Source organism: Hetaerina americana, unplaced genomic scaffold (genome assembly GCF_022747635.1).
Source record: "Hetaerina americana unplaced genomic scaffold, ioHetAmer1.1.p SCAF_11, whole genome shotgun sequence".
Classification (NCBI taxonomy): domain Eukaryota; kingdom Metazoa; phylum Arthropoda; class Insecta; order Odonata; family Calopterygidae; genus Hetaerina; species Hetaerina americana.
This window is the reverse complement of record NW_027286181.1, coordinates 20,962,306-20,984,933: the sequence shown is the minus strand read 5'-3', so window position 1 is coordinate 20,984,933 and position 22,628 is coordinate 20,962,306. Positions and strand designations below refer to the sequence as shown.

At 41.4% G+C, this 22,628-nt stretch overlaps 1 protein-coding gene across 4 annotated transcripts in view; it reads left to right on the top strand.

The window, feature by feature from the left end:
• Window positions 1–2,425, top strand: part of Dap160 (dynamin associated protein 160) — a 77,335-nt gene extending 74,910 nt beyond the window's left edge. For all 4 annotated transcript variants that reach the window (XM_071599489.1, XM_071599486.1, XM_071599488.1 and 1 more), the window contains one exon: window positions 1,103–2,425. In XM_071599489.1, the coding sequence (XP_071455590.1) occupies window positions 1,103–1,257 (155 nt within the window). In that variant the 3' untranslated portion in view covers window positions 1,258–2,425. The remainder of the gene's footprint in view (window positions 1–1,102) is intronic.
• The last annotated feature ends 20,203 nt before the right edge of the window (window positions 2,426–22,628 follow it).

The following is a 22,628-nucleotide window of genomic DNA, read 5'->3' as shown; positions in this document are numbered from 1 at the left end:
GGTAGAGGAAGGAAGATTGTAGGCTTTTTAAACAGTGTGAAGGCAGGGCAAATTTTTATAAAGAATTAAAGGAGGAGGTAATGTATATGGAGAACAAGAGGAAGTTCTTGTGATACTTGGAAGTAAATAGTTATAAGGGGCTGTTCTAAACCTCAAGGTACTTTACCAATCAAAAGTATGTTTTGGACCATATCTGATGACTTTTATCTTCCTCTTATCATTAGAACTTCTTTGTTTATCTTACTTTATTTTTTTCTTCATTTTTTCATGATTTCGACCTGATTTCATGCTGTTTTAAAAGCCCACTCCCTTTCTTTCTCTATTACACTTTTCTAACATTCTCCCTTCTATCATGGTCTTCAATGTCCCACTATCTTCTAATATTTTCTTCACATATTTTCTGAGCTTTTTTTTCCAAATTTGCACAGTAACTAACTTCTTTTTTTTCCCACCCCATTTAAAACCTCAGTGTTTGTCTTTCTCTTTGTCCATCTTATTTTCCCAGTAGTATTAGTATTTATGGGAGGTGACCGACAGCTGAGGTCATTTGCGTCATTAGGGATGGACAGGAAAGGATGAAGGGTGGAGAGAAACCCGGCGTCGGCATTAGCCTACTCTTTATGAAAGGTGCCAAGGGGTCTGCAGCTTAACGTCCCATCCGACGGACGGCGTACTCACTCAAAGTGCCCTCCACAAAGCACCGCAAGTAGGGATCAAGATACCACTGAAAAATATTCAACACTGCCGGGATTTGAACCCGGGCCCCCAGGGTGGGTAGCTACTACGATAGCCACGGCACCATCTAGATCCCCCTTATTTTTTTATTTTATTTTCCCAATTCCCCACCTCTGACCCACATCTCAGAAGTCTCCAATATAATATAGCACTCTTGCCTCTAAAGACCAGGTCTCACATCTGTAATGTCACTTTCGTTTTATTGTGGTCAGTTCAAATCCGTTGCCCTTAAACGTTTGCTCAACTTATTTGCATTGTCAGGAAAGTAATCAAGTCACTTATTTTTATTTGATTTGAGCCTGTACGAACTTTAGATTTTTACGAATGCTTCCCTGCTGGTTGTCTCACATTCGACTTCATTTTTCAGAATTCCTGGGTAGGACTGAAGTGTGCATATCTGGCATCCTGACCATGTCAAGGGGTCAATCAGTGGGGCCAATTACGATGAAGAGGAAGCTTCACGAAGTTGAGTGTGGAGAGATACTTCTCAAGTTGGACCTTCAGCTATTTAATCAGCGGTAGTGTGGTTTTGGTAGATCTCTATTAGCGATTCTCTCTCTCTTTTTTTTTGCCTAGGCCTATTATGAGACTGCGCAAAAAAATGTGGACTATGGATATTTTTTTATTTCTTTTACTCTTTATGAGGATTGTCCCCTCGTAAAAAGGTGCATTGCACTCCAAACACCAATGGTCTCTCTCTCTCTCAAGCGTAAAAATGACTAAATAACTGTTAGGAGCTCGGAGAAATTAAGTGATGATACTGCCGAAGCATTAAGTTAGTTATTAAAACTCTTTGTTAAAGTGTTATATTTCTAAGGTTTTGAAGATAAAAAATTATTATATTTTATTAATGTAGAATTTTGAGTAATTCCGAATGTTATATTTCATTTAGAATTTTCATTGGATACTTTGCAGCTGAAATATTTAACTTTATAATTGAACAGCATAAAGTCAATTATCCACTTCACGAAGAGAATATCAACTCGGAAGTATGCTTTTTATTTTTATACATTTCTCAAATGCTATTCATTTGCACAAATTATTTACTTCATTCAATCACCATTTGAAAAAGGAAATATTTGTCATGTTTTAGTGACTCTTTATGGAGGGAATTACTGCTGTTTAAATGGACATTTCTATTAATTTTTAATTATGTTAGGATGTAATGTATTTATTTTTTTTTGGAGCTTTAAGAGTTGTATGCAATTGTGCGTGGAATAATCATATCACAATGAACAAATGAAAAATTGTTAGATAATGTGAGAGTTATAGAAATAGGGAATGAATGCGACATAATTATCTGCATAGTACAAATGTGTCTGGTGGCCTTTTTTTTCACTATACTTCATCATTCATATGTAGCTACGTACATACATATCATGCATAGAAGTTGAAATAAGCTCAAATCGGCCGCAGAAATTTTTCTTTGATGGTGATATTTTTGTACTCCTGTTGTTTTGCAAAATTTGTCTCGATTCATCTTTGGGAGAGACTGTAATTACGACACTCAGGTAGAAGTAAATCTTGACCAATAAGCTGCGTTGCAGCGCCAAGTGTTTTTTCATCATTTGCCATGGTATGATTGTCGGGTTGTAGTGCCACAATTTGTTATTGTTTTGTTTAGAGGCGAAGAACTTGTTACTGTTTTGTCATAGTTATTTTTTGTACTGTGGTGCTTAAATATAGCATTAGTTCCTATAGTTTTTTTTTGCATTTTTATTCAAACATTCTTGTGCCATGCCCAACGAAATCACGTCCTCGATGAAAGATAACTGTGAAATTAAATCAAGACTGGCTGGTAGAGTCATTTATTTCAAACCTATTCAAAATCATGTATTTTGTCTGGTTGGGTTTTTGAGTCTGGTGTACGATAGTTGCAAGGTTCAGCGCTGGTTAGAAAAATACAGTGAAAAAAAATTCCCCATGGCATACCTTAGAGTACTCGGGTTGCTCTGCTGACATTGGCATTTGGTCATTAATGTGGAAATGAATTTCCATCAGACTTTGTCTCGATAGTTGAAGGTTTCAAGAAACGGTGGGAGATGGTAACTTTTATCGGAGTCATCTGCCTCAAGGTCAGAATTTTCTCTGTTATAAGGATTTCAGTGTGGTACGTTGTAGATATTGTTCTTTCTCCATCTGTAGTTTTATAGGAGAAATGATTATTTTTCAAAAGGGAGGCTGAATCCATTCACCTTTTGTGAATTGAAAGGACCCTATATTGCAGTCTTGCCTTCTGTGTTTTAGATTAAAAACCCTAAACTTTAATTCGAAACGGCCCATGGCTGAATATCATAAGCTGTTCTGATAACATTTTTTCTTTTGTATTATTTTGTGCTCTAGTATTCTACATCTACATAATACCCCGCTAGCCGCCGCAAGGGAGTGTGGCAGGGGGTGTTAGGTCACCAACCGTAAAAAGGAACAATACCAAATGCAAAACAACAACATGGAAAATTACACCCACAGCAGCGCATACACTCATGCAAAAATCCCTTCATCCAACACTCATGAAAACACATATACCGCAAACTAACAAAAAACTGCACCCCAGGATGCAGCACGAAAGCCATCCTACAACAAGCAAGCCAGGGCACAACAAGCAAGAATGTGAAACATCACTACCACATGAACATGCACCACAAAACACTCTACCTCCCGAATAGACTGTAAAAGGCAAGGAATGCGACCCAATGTTGCAGGTAGCAGGAATTTCCCTCCACGGAGAGGGACGAGGGATTGAAAGGGAGACTTAAAAACAGATGAACAGAACACGAATGAGGTCATTCGGAAAGAATGGGTTATTATAACAAAACACACGAGGTTAGTGAAAGAGCATGCATGTAAGTAGAACTAATTATTCCCTAGACACTGAGGGTGGCAGGTGGAATTTTTGCTATCTATAACCCTGCAGTTGCTATCCCATATTGTCCCTGGGAAGAAGGAGTCCTTGAGTCAGCTAGTTCTGGCATCTATTTCCCGAATTTTAAAACATAATCCAAGCGACCAATGTGTGTTGGAATGCGAATAATTTGCGAGACCTGGGTGCTGAAACATGTGGATCTGAATTTATTTAATAATTTCAATCTTGCATTGAATCGTCTCTCTTCCAATGATTCCCACCCCAAATCCATAAGCATTTTGGTGACGCTTTGCATTTTATCATAAGAATGTTTTACAAAACATTCTTATGATAAAAGGGCTGCCCGGCATTGAACCTTCTCAATTTCCCGAATGAGGCTTTTTTCACTCGGATCCCTATCCCTTGTATTGATTTACTTAAAATAAATTAGTTCATTACAGATTATTTACTTAGCTACTTGTCACTATATTCCAGGGGGAAGTTTTGGCGCCCCTAATCAATTCATTTCTATCCATTAGTTTCTGAATTGCTTTATGTGCTCATATTTTCTAACGTGTGGAAGATCACTGTAAAAAATGAGAGTTGTGTGGGGGTGAAATTAAGGATGTGATTATTTATTCAATAAGTATTTCCATTCGTCTTCAATGAAATAAAAGATGTACTCGTACTTTGGGATGAATTCACTTGAATGTTAACCCTGGTAATTGTATTTCAATTTGGATCCAATCCACATCAATTTGGTCCCTGGAATAAAAGAGTGCCGAAGTTATTTACTGTTACCAATGCGTAGTTCAACAGTCAAGGTAGGTTTGTGATGGGCAGTGAGACTAAGCACTGTTACAATTCTAAGTATGGTACTGAGCACCTTTAAAATCCTGCGCCAAGCAAAAACCTTTCCTCAACATCGCTTACCCGATATTTTCCTCTCCAAAACATGTCTTCGACATTCTAATGCCACTCAACATGCCTTCCAATACCCCTTTCCGGGCTAATTTCAATTTTTCCTAACGAACTTCTCAGTTTCTGACTTCGCCCTCTTCAGCCGTGCGGCGTTGCGGTTCTTTTCTCGATGTCTTTGCTGGTGACGAGGTACGTATCGGAAAGAAGCCACGCAGGTTGCCGGCACACAAAGGATGTAACTGTAAGATGGATGAAGTCGGACGGGTAAGTATATTCAAACGTTGGACTTGTGATAACGACAATTGATTCTAACCCCTATTTTCAAGATTCTTAAATTAAGAAAATATTCGGCAGTATTCACTATATTGAGAAAGTAGAGGGAAATGGCACGTGCATCCCGCCTCGACTGTCCAAATGGTGGGGTAAGGGTATACTGCCGAGAACGTACAAGGCGGGCGAGTATCGTGTATCCTTGTGTATACTTGGCAGTTAGTCGTTAAAATATTATGTTATCTTATGCTAAGACCATAGACAATCACAAACGTAGTGAGGTTTCGGCTGCCAATGTAGAGGTCGCCGGTTCGATTCCCGCCTAGGTCAGGTCATTCGGTCATAAATATTTTTTAATTCACCTCACACCCGCACTAAGTAAATTCCCACCTCCTCGTAACTCTTTGGACATAGAATATTTTTTTATCGTTTTCCCGTATATCATTGAACTTGGCAGACTGTCGTTAAAATATTTTGGCTCACTTCCTAGTGAACTGTAATCTTATGCTGAGCCTCAAACATTTTCACATATCCCAGTGGCGGCATGGTAACGATCTCGGCTGCCAACGCAGAGGTCGCGGGTTCGAGTCCCGCCTAGGGGGGTTTTCCTCCATCTAGGGAATGGATGTTTGTGATGGTTTTTATTGTATTGTGGAAATATTAAAATCTGATACCCGAAAAAATAACAGCTTTGTTGAAACTGAGGATGCTCATAAACGTGCCTGGGAATCAAAATGCGGGCTAACTAGTTAATTACCCAGCGCTCCATCCCTGGACTACCACTTCCCGTTTAAAAAATAATAAAGCAATAATTCCGTACACGTAATTTAGTATTAATCGCTGAAAGATCAATAATTATATACAGTCGTAAAGCAATGCTCTACACCATAGAGAATACCTCGTCCTTTTAAGTGCCCAGTATTATAGGTAATTTTTCAGTTGAGGTAGGTTTTGGATGTACACAACTACCAAATAATCATTTTGTTTCTCCTAACAAAATATAATCCAACATCCTACTCTACAACAAGTCCCTCTTCATCTCCGCATACTTCCTTCTTCCCTTCATCCCATCCAACATCCATCCCTATCCTATTCCTACCACTTCCTCGTTTGTTAAACGTTCTCCCTTCTTATCACAGACTTCAACATCCCAATGCCGATGAAAATACTTTTAATCCATTTTTCCAGCCTCTTTATGATTTCTCCCAACAACCCCTTCTTCTCCCCACCATACCCAGTACTTCCTCATTTGCTTTTTTTCTTCCTTACCACTTAACTTTCTCCATCCATACGTACATTTCCTGTATCCTATAAGTATAAAAATATATTTAAGCCTGTGATTCGCTAAACTAATCTTAATGAAAACATTTTAGCTCCCCTTGTGGCCTCTCTAATATCGTCAATAAAATCTCTCTTACCAGAGTAAAATGGGGTAGGAGATATTTTATAGACGATAATTGCTCCATTGACATCGTTCCGATTTTTGTATGATATTTAATCTGGAGTCTAATGCTCAATGTCTCACAGATTGCTGCTTAGATGTATTAAAACTGTATGCAACATATATTAAATTTAAACATCTATTAATGCCTCTAAATCGTTAATACCTCTTTGGAACAAGATTAAAGTTTAATTAAAACGAACGGTAACTACGTCCGTATGAATATTATGGGAAGGATCAACCCCATTACTCTTAATAGTGGGCAAAGGATATGGTGAGGAAAAATAGATTAAATCAAAAAAAATGAAATAGGGGGGAAATAACAGAATAAAAGATTAAACCAAAATAAGGGAAAAAAAACGCTTCGGCTAAGGTGTACTATATAGCACATTGACCCTCGTCCTTAACAAGCATTCACCCAGACAGGGCTTGCGAGATATTTCTCCCTGCGCCAGCGGCCCACCAATCGCTCGTAATCAAATAAATGCAAATCGCTCTTGCTTGGGTATGCGTATTAACCCTTGCAAATCTCACTTAAACAAATAGGGGGTCCGTGGAATATCTTGTAACGTTACCCTCGTTACTCGCACTTTAGGAAAGTTAATGGAAGTCTTTGTGTGACAGTAACACGGCAAAAATGTAGGTGAGTATAAGCAAGGTAATTTTATGGTTTTGAGTTATAAACTAAGTGGGATAATGAAGATACAGTAAAATTAGTTCTCACCAGCACTGTGTGTGCTGAGGAATTAGAAGTGAAAGGGCAGAGTGGGGGGATTGGGGGCGGGGTTTGGATAGGGACCATCAATGCATCCAATTAATTCTTTCATACACTGGTATGAATTAAAAAGTAAAATTTTGAATATAAATGTGTCTTGAATTTATTGTGTCTTACGAAATATTCCGTACTTGAGAACTATAATATAACAGCATTATAAACATTTAATTTATACGTACTTCATTTCATTTATCTCCTATTAAAGCCACTACACCCCCCAACCCCACTAGCAGAAGGCCGGCGGAAGTGCCGCCCATCCAGGCGACCCCCTTCCAGACCAACCCTCCCCCATGAGGTCCTGCCATCAACCACGGCAGGCCCCCATCCCCTAATCTCCCCTCGCGGAACAGCGACCGCCTCTTTGCCACTCTGAGTCGAGCCATGTCACCGCTTACTTTGCCCCTTGGACAAAAGGATAACGTCATGGATACGCACCCGACGGCGTTGCCCACGCGATCCACTGCACAAACCTAGGGCCGTACGTGAGCCATTAACGGACAACACTGGGACGGTGGGAACTATGCCGAGTGCGAACCAATCCTGCTCTGTCAGGTTAATCCGGTTGGTGAAACCTGTTCAAACTTGAAACAATTTACCAACAAAACTCTTAGCGAGAACTAACTTTAAAAATTTTTATTTTCATTCCTTTACCATATACAGTTATGCTGATAATTTAAAATACTTAAATTTATAATGTTCTTCAATACCATCTTTATGCATTCTGTGACTTCATTTATTTATTTGTTAAATAAATAGAAAACTACTCCGTCATTCTGCTATTGTGATCCGTCCATCTCTCGGCAAACTTGATCCCCACTTAACACCGGGCTTTTCAAACCATAGGCTACCTAGTACAACGTGATATTGGCTCAGTAGCCGAATTTCCTCGCATTCATAGTTTGACGGCTTGATAGTTCCTTTCATTTTTAACAATATCATCTATCTATTGTTAGGGATCCAACTTCCGCACCGTTACACCACTATAATCCGGCAACCACCATTTTTCTATTTTAGCTATTATTATTATTCGGTAATCTACCGGTTAAGGTAGGTTTTTGGATGGACGTAATTACTAATGAAATAATTTGTGGCCCCTAGCAAAACACAACCTCCTACTCAACATCAGGTCCCTCTTCAGCTCCGAGTACTTTCTTCCTCCCTTCATCCCATCCAACATCCCTATCCTGTTCCTCTTTCCTCGTTTGCCTAACATTCTACCCTCAATTACAGTCTTCAACATCCCGCTTCCGGTCAATTCCCCCACCAGCCACTTTTCCTGCCTCCATAGGATTGCTCCCAACAAACCCCTCTCTTCGCCCACCATCATAAGTACTTCCTCGTATGTTTTCTTCTCTGTCCATTTCACTTTCTCCATTCTTCTCCACGCCCACATTTCAAAAGCCTCCAGTCTACGTCTATCCTCCTGCTTCAATGACCACGTTTCCGCACCGTACATAGCTACGCTCCATATCAAAGTTTTTACGAGTCTTTTCTTAACATCCTTACTCAAAGTCCCCGTCATCAACTCCCTCCTCCTTGTGAAAGCCTCTTTGCCTAATGCAATTCTTTTCCTTATGTCCTTACTACTTTGACCGTTTTGGTCCGGAACACTACCGAGATACGTAAACTGTTCTACCTGCTCTAGTTTTTGACCTCCTATTTTAATGTTTAGCTTAGCCTTTTTCTTTCTAGAAAATCGCATAACCTTTGTTTTATTAATATTGATTCTCATCCCATGCCTGTCGCACCGAATTTCCAATTCACTCAGCAATGCTTCATCTACATCTACATCTACTCAATACCCCGCAAGCCGCCGCAAGGGCGTGTGGCGGGGGGTGCTAGGACACCACCCATAATTTAGAAAAGAAAAATAATAAAAAAAAAATCGCATGCAATAACGACAAAATCATATATAAAAAAAAAACATGGCATACATTCATGCATGAACACTTACACCCCACACACATGCAAACACTCAAACTACCAACTAACATACACATGCACCTGAAAGTATACCTAACATCTCTATAGTGTTTAATTTGTTCCGACTTGTAAATTCAACGTTTTTAATATTTCTAAAGTGACTTCGGTTTCTTGCTATTATGATTACTGATTGTTCGGGGAAAGAATGAGTATTTGCACCTATCTGTCTTGGAATCTATCTCCCTTAGTTTATCTTTGTGGTCTGATCTACCTAAGTAGTGTGGGGCCATTATAATTCCTTCAGTGTCATATTTAAACTCGTTTGTTCTGAACCTTTCTAAAAGTCTAAGCCTCGCTTGTTCTCTCCGCACTTCAAGTGGTTCCCAGCCTAAATCCCCTAAGAGACCTGTCACACTTGTGTTTTTATCATAACAATTTTTAACAAATCTAGCGGATTTTCTCTGGACTTTATCTAATTCTTTTTGCCAAATTTTCTCCCACGGATCCCAAATACTTGCGGCATATTCCAAATGAGGTCTAACTAGAGCAAAATAACACCTCTCTTTAACTTTTTCATTACATTTCCCCACCACCCGTTTTATGAAGCCAAGTTTCTTTAAAGATCTCTTTTAAAGATAAAGATAAAGATTTCTTTAAAATGCTTGCAGCCCCTTGGCTGACTGACAAACTAATGCTTGGTCATCAGCAAACCTAACTGATTTTACGAATTCCCAGCCCACCTTCCTTCCTAACTCAAGTTCTCCCCATGCCTCTTTAATCATTTCCTCTGCATACAGGTTGAACAGCAACGGTGATAATGGGCAACCCTGCCTTACACCTCTTCCTAACACTGCCCAACCGGACTCCCCGTTCCCTACTCGCACCTGAGCAGTCTGAGACATGTACATGTTGCGGATTAGCCTCCTTTCCCTCCAATCTATTCCTATTTTCTGCAGAATACTCATTAGTTTTTCCCAATTCACTCTATCAAACGCTTTTTCGAAATCTACGAAACAGGCAAATACCTCCTGGTTGTGTTCTATATTCCTCTCGATTAATAATCTCATTACTGCAATGGCATCACGCGTACCTCTCCCCTTCCTAAACCCAAAATGATCATCCCCTAAGTAATCATTTGCCCTATTCTATCATTTTGTTTATGATCCTGAGTTTATTCAAAGTTCCTGAGATACAAAGTTATTTCTTTCATTTTAAATATGCCATGTTAATTCCATTAAGTTATGCCTGACACAACAAATTTAAAAAAGAGCTTTCTAGTACAAATATTAATATAGCCACTAGCAATGGGAAAAACCCTAATCTAGTCGAAAAAATTACTTCGGAAAAGCAGAAAGCAATTGCTATAGCCAGAATTTCCTCCTTACAGTCCGAAATATCGAAAGGTTTAAAGTGGAGTTCGATACCATTCCAGGCAGATATCTCCTATAAGATCTACAATAACCTCCCTACCTCAATCTAAGAAGCTTTTGACCTAGTCCTTACACTCTCCAAACTCATAGCTAACGGCAAATAAAAACATGAAATACTTCTCAAATCAGGCTTATATCAACTGAATTGCGATAGTTGCAACATCTCTTATGCCGGTCAGACGGAGAAATTTGAAAAAAAGAGCCGAAAAACCCTCTGTTTCACAAAAAACACGACTACAATACCCGCAATGCAAGCCACCTCATAGAATTCAACCACAATCGCAACTATTTCCTCGAGATAATACATATCCTCTTTTGAGAATAAAAAATGGACGCCTTTAAGGAAATTAAGATGAGATGGCACTTGGCATACCCAATGACGAGCAATTGTACCACAAATTCAACACTTCTATGCATACCACACCTAAAAGCCAACAGCATTACCTCCATTTTAACAGCTTTCACCGAACCCATACCCAAAGCTCTATCCCCAATTCTATCTTAGTCGCGGGATATTAGATGTGCAACTCCACAGCTTCCCTCACTAATACTTTCACAATCGCCACAATACACTCCGCAAACGCGGTTACCGCGGAAATCTCCTACAAAATAAAATCAGGCGTTCATCCCTACTTTACACACCACAGAGAAACAACCTAATATCTGACTCAGGTCTTAATCTATGCACCACCTCTTTACCTGGATCCCACATAAAACCTTTCTCAGAGAAGTCTTCCTTATTTAGAGCTACAAAAAGCACAATCTCATCTTTCCCGCCCCAATGCCCCCCTCTAGCATACAGACGACTCACCAATTTAAGAAACAATACTTGGGTCCACCAACCCTTTGGCGCGCCCCTTAGACAAAATTCCTCATCGTTCCCCGAATTGCAACCGCCACCCGACGTAAAATATGATCACTCATTAGATCTACATTTAGATCTGCGTAGTGTCCAGCAAGCCGCCGCAAGGGCGTGTGGCGGCGTGCATTAGGTCGCCAACCGTAAAAGAGAATTACAACGCATGCAAAACTAACAAATTATTGTCAATGAAGTAGGAACGAAAGTGGGAGGGGAGTTTGTAAAATCAGTTAGGATCGCTGATGACCAAGCTTTAGTTTGTTAGTCAGCCAAGGGGTTGCAAGCATTGCTGAGTGAATTGGAAATGCAGTGCGACAGGTATGGGATGAGAATCAATATAAATGAAACAAAGGTTATGCGATTTTCCAGAAAGAAGAAGGCTAAGCTAAACATTAAAATAGGAGGGCAAAAACTAGAGCAGGTAGAACAGTTTACGTATCTTGGAAGTGCTTTGGACCAACACGGTCAAAGTAGTAGGGACGGGAGAAATCTTATGGAGGCAGGAAAAGTGGATGAAGCGGGTATTGACCGGCAGTGGGATGTTGAAGACTGTAATTGAGGGGAGAATGTTAGGCAAACGAGGAAAGGGAAGGAACAGGATAGGGATGTTGGACGGGATGAAGGGAGGAAGAAAGTACTCAGAGATGAAGAGGGACCTAATATAGAGTAGGATGCTGGATTTTGTGTTTGTTGGGAGTCACAAAATGTTTTATTTAGTAGCTGTGTCCATCCGAAAACCTACCTTAACCGGTAGATAACCTAATAATAATAATAATACACCCACAGATCTGCTCCCCTCTCCCTACATCCCCTCATTGCCTCCACACTTCGCTGCCACGCCAATTGCATCTCCAAAAACATAATCTATCTCTTATCGTGCAACAAATGTCCATCTTTCTATACTGACGCATGCATTCCTCCCTTGTTCTTCTTCATGGGCAATCACCGATGTTCATGTAACTCCGCCATCTAATTCTTGGAAACATAGTCATTGAGGCAGGATGATAGGCGTAGATAGGAGGCTTTTGAAATTTGGGCGTGGAGAAGGATAGAGAAGGTGAAGTGGACAGTGAGGAAAATAAATGAGGTCTTTGGTCGGGGAGGAGAGGAGATTACATTGCATGCGTTTAAGAAAAAAAGGTTTCGCATGAATATCGTATTAACCTATGTGGATATAGATTTGAATGAATTGTTCTTTTTTCAATTGGTTTTACTCTCCCGACTAGTGTTGGTATTGCTTTTCTGTAATACCAGAGTGACTAAGTGTGTGTATTTCTCAGAATTAGGTCCCTGGCGTCTGGATTTTCTTCGCAAACATACAAGGTCTGTCCCAAAAGTAGTCGGACCGAGTCGAATTACAAAATGCTTTGACATATTTGATGCATTTACTCAAAAGTCTTCAAAGTAGCACCCTTGTGCGTCCACACACCGCTACCAGAGGGTTTACCACGCTTCGTACGCCTGATGGACGTCGGCGCCCGGAATGCTGCTAACCTCCCTCGTCACGGCCTGTTGTAACGCTTCCACCGAGCCTCGGGGACATCCTTTTAGCACGGATTTTAGGCGGGGAAAGAGTAAGAAGTTTGGTTGGGCAACGTTAGCGCTATAGAATGGTTGAGGCATTGTTGAGAAGCTCTTGGCAGATCCGCGTGCGATTTTCCTTTTGTTCGCCCGATAGAATTCGCCGTACCAACTTTGCACACACCTTTCTCATGCCCATGATTTCTGTCACAAGTCGATAAATATGACAACAAAGTACCGAATCATTCGGTACTTTGTAGCATGATTAGCAATAGGGATTGTTATTCTGCCGTTTATGGTAGGTTTTGCAAGGAGAAAGACTGAATAACGATAAACCTCTTAAGCTAAAAAATAAAAATCCGACATCGAACGCTAAAATAAATTCTCCTTAAATGCTGCATACTAACTTCCTCCCTTTATTCCATCCAACATGCCTTTCCTCTTCCTGTTCCCTTTCTAGCTTCGTTAACTTTCTCCCCTCTAGCACAGTCTTAAACCCGCTCCGCCAATTAAAATGCTCTGTATCCACCTTCCCTGCCTTCTTTGGACTTCTCTCAACATGGGGGAATGTTAACTGTCAACTGGGGAAACCAATTCGAGAAACCTTTGTTTCCCTTTCCTACCCCTTATCACCGTCTTCAGCATCCCACAGCGTCTCGGTATCTCTTGAATTTACTTGTCCTGCCATGTTCAAATTTCTGTCAAGAGCCGTTTCTATTTCCCTACGATGTCAAGTGCTTGAATGCTTATTTTTCTTTCCGTCCATTTTATTTTCTCCAATATTCTCCTCACCCACCTCCTCCTATCTTCGTTTATCCTTCAGTCTACTGCCGATCCTCCCTCCTGATGACTGCTAATAGCAAACCGAGCTGAAATAATTCGAAAAGGCAGTCAAGGTGGGGAAAAGCCCAACCTCGCCTGTATGTTGCTATTTTGAAAAATGGAGCCCAGAAACCATCAATCATCGCTTGGGCAGTGACCATCACACCGACTATCAAACGATCGATTCCTCCTCGTGCGGAAGAAAATAGGTCGTGATAAATAAAGGAGAAAAAAAGGTAATGTTTTGATATTAAGTTTTCGTGCGAATACCATTTGAACTCGAGTGGCAGATTTGATAATGCTCCACCGTAACCGTTAATGAGAAATGACGGGACCGCCTTGGGATTTAACATTGAATCTTAACATATTAATTAATCTCAATTTAGCTAAAAACATGGACGGAAAACAATTTTGAAAAACAATACATAAATCCCAAGAGAATAAGAGAAATTAGAAGCGCAAATAGCAATCTGGGCGTTTTAAAAATCTGTATTTTGGCAAAATATGGCGATCCAAATTAAATCATATGCGTAATCCAGTGGGATGTTTTACCAAATTTTGAAGTGTAGCGGAACAAGATGGTGAAAGTAGTCCGGATATCATAGGAAGACTTAAGTCTTTCATAAGGTAGAAGTAATTGATGACAGGGATGTTGAGTAAGAATGTTAGGTAAAAACTCGCCAAAACTTTGATACGGAATTTGGCTTTGATTTGGCTTTTTTTCGGCGCAGAAACATGATCGTTGGGAAAATAAGATACACATGGAACGAAGGAATTTGAAATTTGGGGGTGGAGAAGGATGGAAAAGGAAAATTGGAAAGGAAGGAAAACAAATGAGAATGCGCTAGGAATGGTTGGGAGGAGAAGGATTTATCGAGAGAAATCTTGAGTAGACAGGAAAGATGAATGTAGAGTATTTTGATTGACGATGGGCTGTTAAAGACTGTGATAAAGTAAGGAACGTTATACTTGTGGGAAAAGTGTAGTAAATAGCATGTTGGACGGGCTGATGGCGGTCAGAAATTATTGACGTGCGGAGTGTTAGTTTTGTTTTGGCATCAAAAATCTTTCATATCAAAAAGTTGACTACCATCAATAATACTATATTAATAATCCAGAGAAATTTACATGTAAAATTTCGAAATTAAAAACAAGAGAGAAAAAGGATATAGGTGTCTAGATTTCATACGAAAAGCTAGCTCCCTATCCACCTCAGTTTTCAGCCAGAAGGTCGGGTTTTATGGGTGAGAGATCTGCCGGCGCCTAATCAGATCCTACCTGCAGGACAGGACATTCGTCACCAGCTGGCTTAGGACGGACTCTGGGGTTCGACGGATACACGCCGGCGTGCCTCAGGGCTCAGTTCTTGGGCCTATGCTGTTTAATATCTACACTCATGACATCCCTAGGGATCATGGGCGTCATGGAATCCTGTCACTATATGCAGACGACGCGGCGCTACTCTACCGCTCTTGGCAGAAGAACCTTGCTGACGAGCGACTTCAGGAGGCCATCGATGATCTCAATAAATGGTATCGTCGATGGTGGATTGAAGTCAATGCCGGAAAGACGAAAGCCATCGTCTTCCAAACCGGCCGAGGAGCGCCACCGAACGAGCAAATGTCGGTGGATGGAGTCGTCCTTCCGTGGGAGTCTGAAGTCCTTTATCTTGGTGTGCTGATGGATCGAAAGCTCACCTGGAAATCCCAGTACGAGCGTGCCCGCGCCAAGGGCTTGGCACCGTTGAGTCGACTTCGGCCGAATCTTCACCCGCGAGTGCTAAGCGCGGACACTAAGAGAAGACTGTACCGGGCGTGCGTGCTCCCAGTAATTACGTGCGCGTCACCGGTATGGTCTGGAGTGCCAAAGACGAGTCTTGCTCGAGTCCAGGTAGTTCAGACTGCTGCACTTCGGTGTATATTGTGGCGGGGTCGCTACGAACCCGCCTCAAGCATGCACCGCGACGGGAATTTGGAACCGCTAGACGTTCTACTTCCGAAGGCAGCGCAGGATTTCTTCAGAAAAGCAGCGGAGTCGGACTTTGCTGCTATCCGAAGAATCTCCGAGGCACAGGTCTGGCCGTGGGATCGTCACAAACGACCCATCGCTAGCCTGGACACCCCTGCATCACTTCCCCCAGGGAAGAAGCCAAGGAAGTGCTAAGAAGACTTCCCTGAAGTAATAGAGCCGCCAAGAGACAACGCAGAAGAACACAAAACGTCTTCATAGTCCCAAGGACTGGTAAGACGAATGGGACGCCTCCACAAAGAGGTAGTCACATAGGGGTGAGGTAATAGGCGGCCGATCTGGCATAGGGAGGAAGGACGGTCCGGGACGGACGATCGGCCGGATTCTCGGCGGTGGAGATGTACCGCCAGGACACATCTTGTGACATTTCTTTTATTAACTTTGTAAACAAAAACTTTACATCGGGATCAGAGAAAATTTGTCCCTTACCCTTAATAAAGGAGAACATAACAGGCATATTGTCAACATGTACAATGATATTACAATTTTCAGGTAAAACTTGCGCTGCATAAGCGAGTCCGATTAAGGCCGCAAAGGCTTCCGCTTGCAGGATGGGAAGCTCCGTATCTAAGGTCCAGATCTCCGTAATATCCAAGGTCGGAATGACCCAGGCCGCTTGGGAGGGCGTTGCGTCAGAATAGATGTTAACATGTGTGGTCCAGATACTAAATCGGCGCCTCTTGTTCCAGACTCCGGCCTGCCATATATCCTCGGCCCACTTGGTCTGTCTTCGGGCCAAGTCCGACATGAGGAAATATAGCAACTTTAAAATATAGACGCACCACGAAATAAAACCTATCGCCTTGGGCATATCCGATGTTCGGAGGCGAGGAATGATGTCTATTATATAGCGTATGCGATTAAGGCTTCCTTTAGTTGGAGAGAAATCTCGGCGCGCCGTATCGATTTGTACTCCCAGCTACTTAAGTTTCTGAGTCGGATTCAGAATACTCTTCCGTAAATTGATTTGGATGCCAAGAATATTTTGCAAGAAGGAGATAATTTCGGACACTGGTTGAGCCGCGCCTGGAGGAAATATGAATAGCCAATCATCCAGATACGCGATCATAGGCACTTGAAATTTCTGGTAGATTACGTGTGCCACCGCGCGCGCCCATCATTGCATAATTGCCGGTGCCAGGGCGTGTCCCATGGGCAGACGGGTCCATTGAAAATATTCATGATTAATGAATATGCCGTAGAAATGACGATGAAGGGATGAATAGGTATTTGCCAAAATGCGTCCGTCAGATCAAGTTTTATGAGGAAGGAGCCTGCTGGGATCGTTTGAAGTGCCTTGGCGGCGTCCTTGAGTGTAAATTTTGGTTTGTTATAATATTTCGTCCAATCTGAAACATCCGGAATTATTCTAGCCCCCCCTGATGCCTTAGGGATTGCGATCTGAGGGAAGAGCGCAGGAAGGCCTGGCCATCACCAGCACACCTCGTTGGCAAAGTAAATTTACCCATTGTAAAATCTCAGGAGTGACCCGAGCAAGGTTGGCTCCTTCTGAAAACAAATTTCTGACCGATACATTATGGTATGGGTATTTAGAGGCCGTAGGAAAAAAGGGTACATCTACGTATTCGTCTGCCTCATGGATCTGGACGTTTGGCTGTTCTGGGGAAACTGAGAGCGCTGGGGACGCGGCCCTTTCCCGTAGTCGTTCCGGGTTCTGGACCTCGGTGAACCTGCTGAAAAGATTGGAGGGGACGTCTTCTCCTTCAAATTCTTCGTCCGAATCCTATCGTGGGTCACTTTGGTCACTGTCGTGATGGTCGGAATCACGATAGTAAGATAGTAAGCCCAATAGCCTGTGAACATGAGGGTATGGGGGCCATTTCCTTTCGCTGTGCCGCCTATGGTTTCCCAGGAAAACCTGGTATCGGAAAAATCACACAGTTTGGGAGAAGCTGAGGGTGCCCAGGTATCGAACCCAGGCCCTCCGCTCAATACTGGAACGCTCTACTTTTTATCATATTGCTCGAATTAATTTATATTTATTTATTTGACTAATGCCCTGCAAGCCACCGATAAGGCGTGTGGCAGGGTGTGACAACACATCAGACTACTTTTGATACAAAATACGTACTCAACCTTAGCGCGGTCGCACAATGTCATTTCTTATGGTTCGGGGAAAAAATAACATCTTAAATCTAGCTGTTTCACAATAGACCTTTATAAATTCCTTGACACGATCCGCCCTACCGTGGTACGATGTGGCTAATAATACATTTTCAAAATCATCGCTAAAGACACCTCCTTTCAATGTATGCAAGAGATTTAGTGATTCCCAGCCTAGATCCTCCAATAATTTTGATACGCTACCCAGCTGGCCATTAAAACGTTTCACACATCTAGCTCTTATTCGCTGCATGGGAACCTATTCGGAAATCAATTAAAATTTTTGAGGATCCTACCATATACTAGCAGAATATTCTAAATGAGGTCTAACGAGCAAAAAAATATTTCTCTTTAAACTTTTCATCACATTTCCCCAACACTCTTCAAATAAATCCTAATTTTTGTTAGCTTATCCACATATTCTCCGTAAATGTTTCACTCAGGAGTGCTCGTCAGTGAGGGTAACGCTTTAGTATTCAATCGGGTCTACACTTTCTATTTACTAGAGATTGACTGCAAGACTGACAGGTTTAAATGGTCATTTTCTCCAAGAACAATAAGAGACCAGAATTCTTGTAATCGAAATCCCCCAGGAGCCGGCTCGACATAATAAGTATTAACCTACACGGTAGCGACTGCGCATGGCTATACGATTATATTTATATTTATTTTTTGCAGGTTCCCCTTACCTTTCCCCATCCATTTGAAAAACCCTAACCCCCTCATCCCTTACCCTTTCCTCCTGGTGCTGCACCCCCTGCCACACACCTTTTTGGTGGCTTGCAGGGTATTGATGTAGATGTATTTCGGTACTCCTGATGCAGTTGGCGTTCGTCCTGCTACGTCTAACCATCTTAGCGAAACTGATTGATTTCACCTGAAATAATGTCAACGATGCTGAAATACAGGTATATGCATTCCTGATAATACCTTGCACATACTCGCTCAAACTCATAATCTTACATTCACAATATACCTGCTTATCAAATGACAAAATTCTTGTTTTGTTCTAAGCTCTCGACAGAATGAGAGTTCAAGTTTCATTGAGTATGAAATGTATTATATGCGGTAAAAGATTGGAAAAGTGTTGTTTTCCGTACATGTCCAGTTGTCTATTTTGTTACTGCTAAATATCGAGTATTACGAGAATGCCCGAATAAAAAAAATCCTGTCTTTCACCGAAAGTGAATGGAAACTCAAAAATCCTTTAACACCTTTTTCATCAACTTCTTTTTCGTATTGATCCCTAAAGGTTTCTCAACTAAAATTAGAAATATGTTGCATCGCAACCATCTCCTGCCAGCCCGTAAAAATATGACAAATCGCACTTGTTAGGAGACAAATAAATTGATAAAATTGGACCTTAATAAAAAAAATCTAGTCAATGGAATGGAACGCTCACAATTATAAACCGAAGCTTTAACAATCCGAGAAAGATGACAAAAAAATAATTCGAGCGGAATTTAAAGGATTTAGTTGAATAAATTTAATTTTTTTTAAATAGCCAACAATATCACATTCCTTGTCAAGGTCATGAAAACACGAAAAAAAAACATTTTCCGACGAGAAATTCAAAGCGTGCTTCTGCTAGGAAAAACAGTTGGCTCTTAGGGGTTAAACTCGGCGTGTACTTATTAATGTATACAAAATACATCCGTAGATTATTAACCAAACGTCATTTCAACAGCAGTCATCTCAAGCATTACCTATAAGCAAGTCAGTAACACATATCCATCGCAGCAAAATATGCGAACTTCACCTCGGAGTCACCTCGAGTGTTAAGGTAAGAAAATATTCCGTTATACGCAAAAATAAAGAGTGGGTAGCCGCGAGAAAACGGAGATATGTACACGGGACGAAGACAGAAAAATCCAATCCATGTATACGTCGCCAAGAGATGCGTCACGCCGAGAAGATGGGCGCGTCCATAGATTTTTAATTAAAAGTTTGGTCCCTGAAATTCAGTCGGGTAAACAATGCCAAGAAAACACCCGATTGTTTTGTTGAAACAAGTTTTTCAATCATGAAGTTAATAACGTCGGGTTTCAATTTTTTCTCTCTCTGGGTACAAAGAAATCGTGAAGACGTTTTTCTCCGAAATGGTAGCCGCACTGCGTCTTCTCAGATTTCATTAATAATTCGCTTCTTTCGCCCCGAATAAAGACTTCTTACATGCACATTACGACGAAAACCAATAAATTAAACTCGCATTCCCTTTACTGGAATTACTAAATTAACGCATAATTATCGAGAATATATCACCGATTAAGGTAGGTTTTGAATGGAAACAGCCAATATAACTTTACAACGATATTTGCCCATCAATTCGATTTCTTATCTTGGCAAAACACAACCTGATATCAGAAACTACAATAAACCCCTATTCCGTTCCGTATACCTCCTCCTTCCCTTCATTCCGTCCAACATGTCTATCCTATTCCTTCCCCCTTTTCGCTAGTCTAACGTTCTCCCCGCTATCACAGTCTTCAGCATCCCATTGCCGGCCCCGGTGGCGGCGGGGTAACGTCCTCGTCTGCCATTCCAAGGGTCGTGGGTTCGATTCCCGCCTGGGTGAGTTTCCCTCCATCTAGGGCTTGGGTGTTTGTAAATGTGACATTGTTATCGTTGTTAATAGTTCGATGTAAAGGCCTAAATGTGCTGTTTTCGGACTTTTACTGAATAATAATAATTCCCAAACAAAGCGCCCTCAGTCCACCTTCCTACCTCCTTTGGATTTCTCCCAACACCCCCTCTTTTACCCCGCCATGCCTACCGCTTCCTCGTTTGTTTTTCTTTCTGTCCACCTCACCTTACTATCCTTCTCCAGACCAAAATTTCAAAAGCCTCCAATCTACGTCTATCACCTTGCTTCAGTGATCACGTTTCCGCGCCGTACATAGTACGCTCCATATCAAAGTTTTTACGAGTCTTTTCTTAATATCCTTACTCAACATCCCTGTCATCAACTCCCTCCTTGTGAAAGCCTCTTTGCCTAGCGTAATTCTTCTCCTTACGTCCCTACTACTTTAACGGTGTTGGTCCAAAACACTTCCGAGATACGTTTTCTACTTGCTCTAGTTTTTGCCCTCCTATTTTAATGTTTAGCTTAGCCTTTTTCTTTCTAGAAAATCGCATAACCTTTGTTTTATTAATATTGATTCTCATCCCATACCTGTCGCACTGAATTTCCAATTCACTAAGCAATGCTTGCAACCCCTTGGCTGACTGACAAACTAAAGCTTGATCATCAGCAAACCTAACTGATTTTACGAATTCCCCGCCCACCTTCATTCCTACCTCCAGTTCTTCCCATGCCTCTTTAACCATTTCCTTTACATACAGGTTGAACAGCAACGGTGATAATGGTCAACCCTGCCTTACACCTTTTCCTAACACTGCCCATCCGGACTCCCCGTTCCCCACCCGCACCTGAGCAGTCTGAGACATTTACAGGTTGCGGATTAGCCTCCTTTCCCTCCAATCTATTCCTATTTTCTGCAATATACTCATTAGTTTTTCCCAATTCACTCTATCAAACGCTTTTTCGAAATCTACAAAACAGGAAAATACGTCCTGATTGTATTCTACATTCCTCTCATTTTCGATCTCATTACTGCAATGGCATCACGCGTACCTCAGCCATTCTGATCCAACCCAAACTGATCATCCCCTAGGCAATCACTTAGAAGATGATCAGTTTGACCTAGGCTTATTTTCCATCCTTTTGTTGATGATCCCGAGAACAACTTAAGCTGCGTGGGATATCAAAATTATTGTCCTGTAGTCCTCACATGATGTAGCCTTTACCTTTATCGGAATAGGATCTAACACTGATCTCACAGTTTTACGACCAGGTTCCTTCCTCATAGATGCCACCAATCAGTCCATATAGACTGTTCCTTCCGCATTTTCGTAAATCTTTTACTAGTTCCGCAGGAATGTTTTCTACTCCATGGTCTTATTTAATTTCATCTCTCTTAATGCCTTTTTTTATCTCATCGTCGAGTATGCTGGGACTTAAGCTACCTTCCTGAATGTCATGTTCCTTTTTTGTCTAACCTTGTTGGCTTAAGTACCTTACCATACAGTTCTTTCATATATTCCTTCCACCTTTCTTGGATCTTTTCTGTGTCAACTATTATCTTACCCTCCTTGTCTCTAACTGTAAGCATAGATCTTCCCTTCTTACTTCCCGATAGTGCTTTAACCTTTCTGTACAGCGTACCAATTTCACCCTTCCTCGGCAAACTTTCCATATCCTCGCAATGCATTTTCCACCATTCTTCTTTTGCTTTATTCATTAACCATTTCAATTGATTATTTAACTTTTTGTACTTCCGTCTGCCTAAATCTGTGTTTACGTTCTTTCATTGCCTTCTCCCATCTATCTCTCTTATCATCTCATCCGTGATCGCTAGTTTCCTTGTCCTTTTCCCATTCACGGTTCCAATGTTTTCATTTGCGGCTTCCGATATCCCTTTTTTGATATATTTACAATTTTCTCTGATAGTACTCGGTTCTTTTTTTCTTATTCGTGATTTTCTCGACAGCCTTCCGACACTCTTTCCTTGTCATTCCAGTTAATCCGTCTACATTCTATTTCCTAACCCGCCGCCCCTGCCTTATTTGTCGAATCGTAGGCTACACTGCATGACAGCTATATTGTGATCAGAGTCCGCATCCGCTCCCGGGAAACTGGGCGAAATGATCACACACTTCCTAAATCTGTGCTTAACCATAATATAATGTAAATGATACGTTTCCGAGTTCCCTGGCATTTTCCATGTACAATTACGCCTTCTGTGGTGTCTAGACCAAGGGTTATTGGCGTCATGAAGTCCAAATTTCGTCGCCGGCTAGTCGAAAGGAATTTGTGGAGTCCATTATGTCCCTGACATCTCACCACACCCCGGACAAACCACCCCCAAATGTCTCCG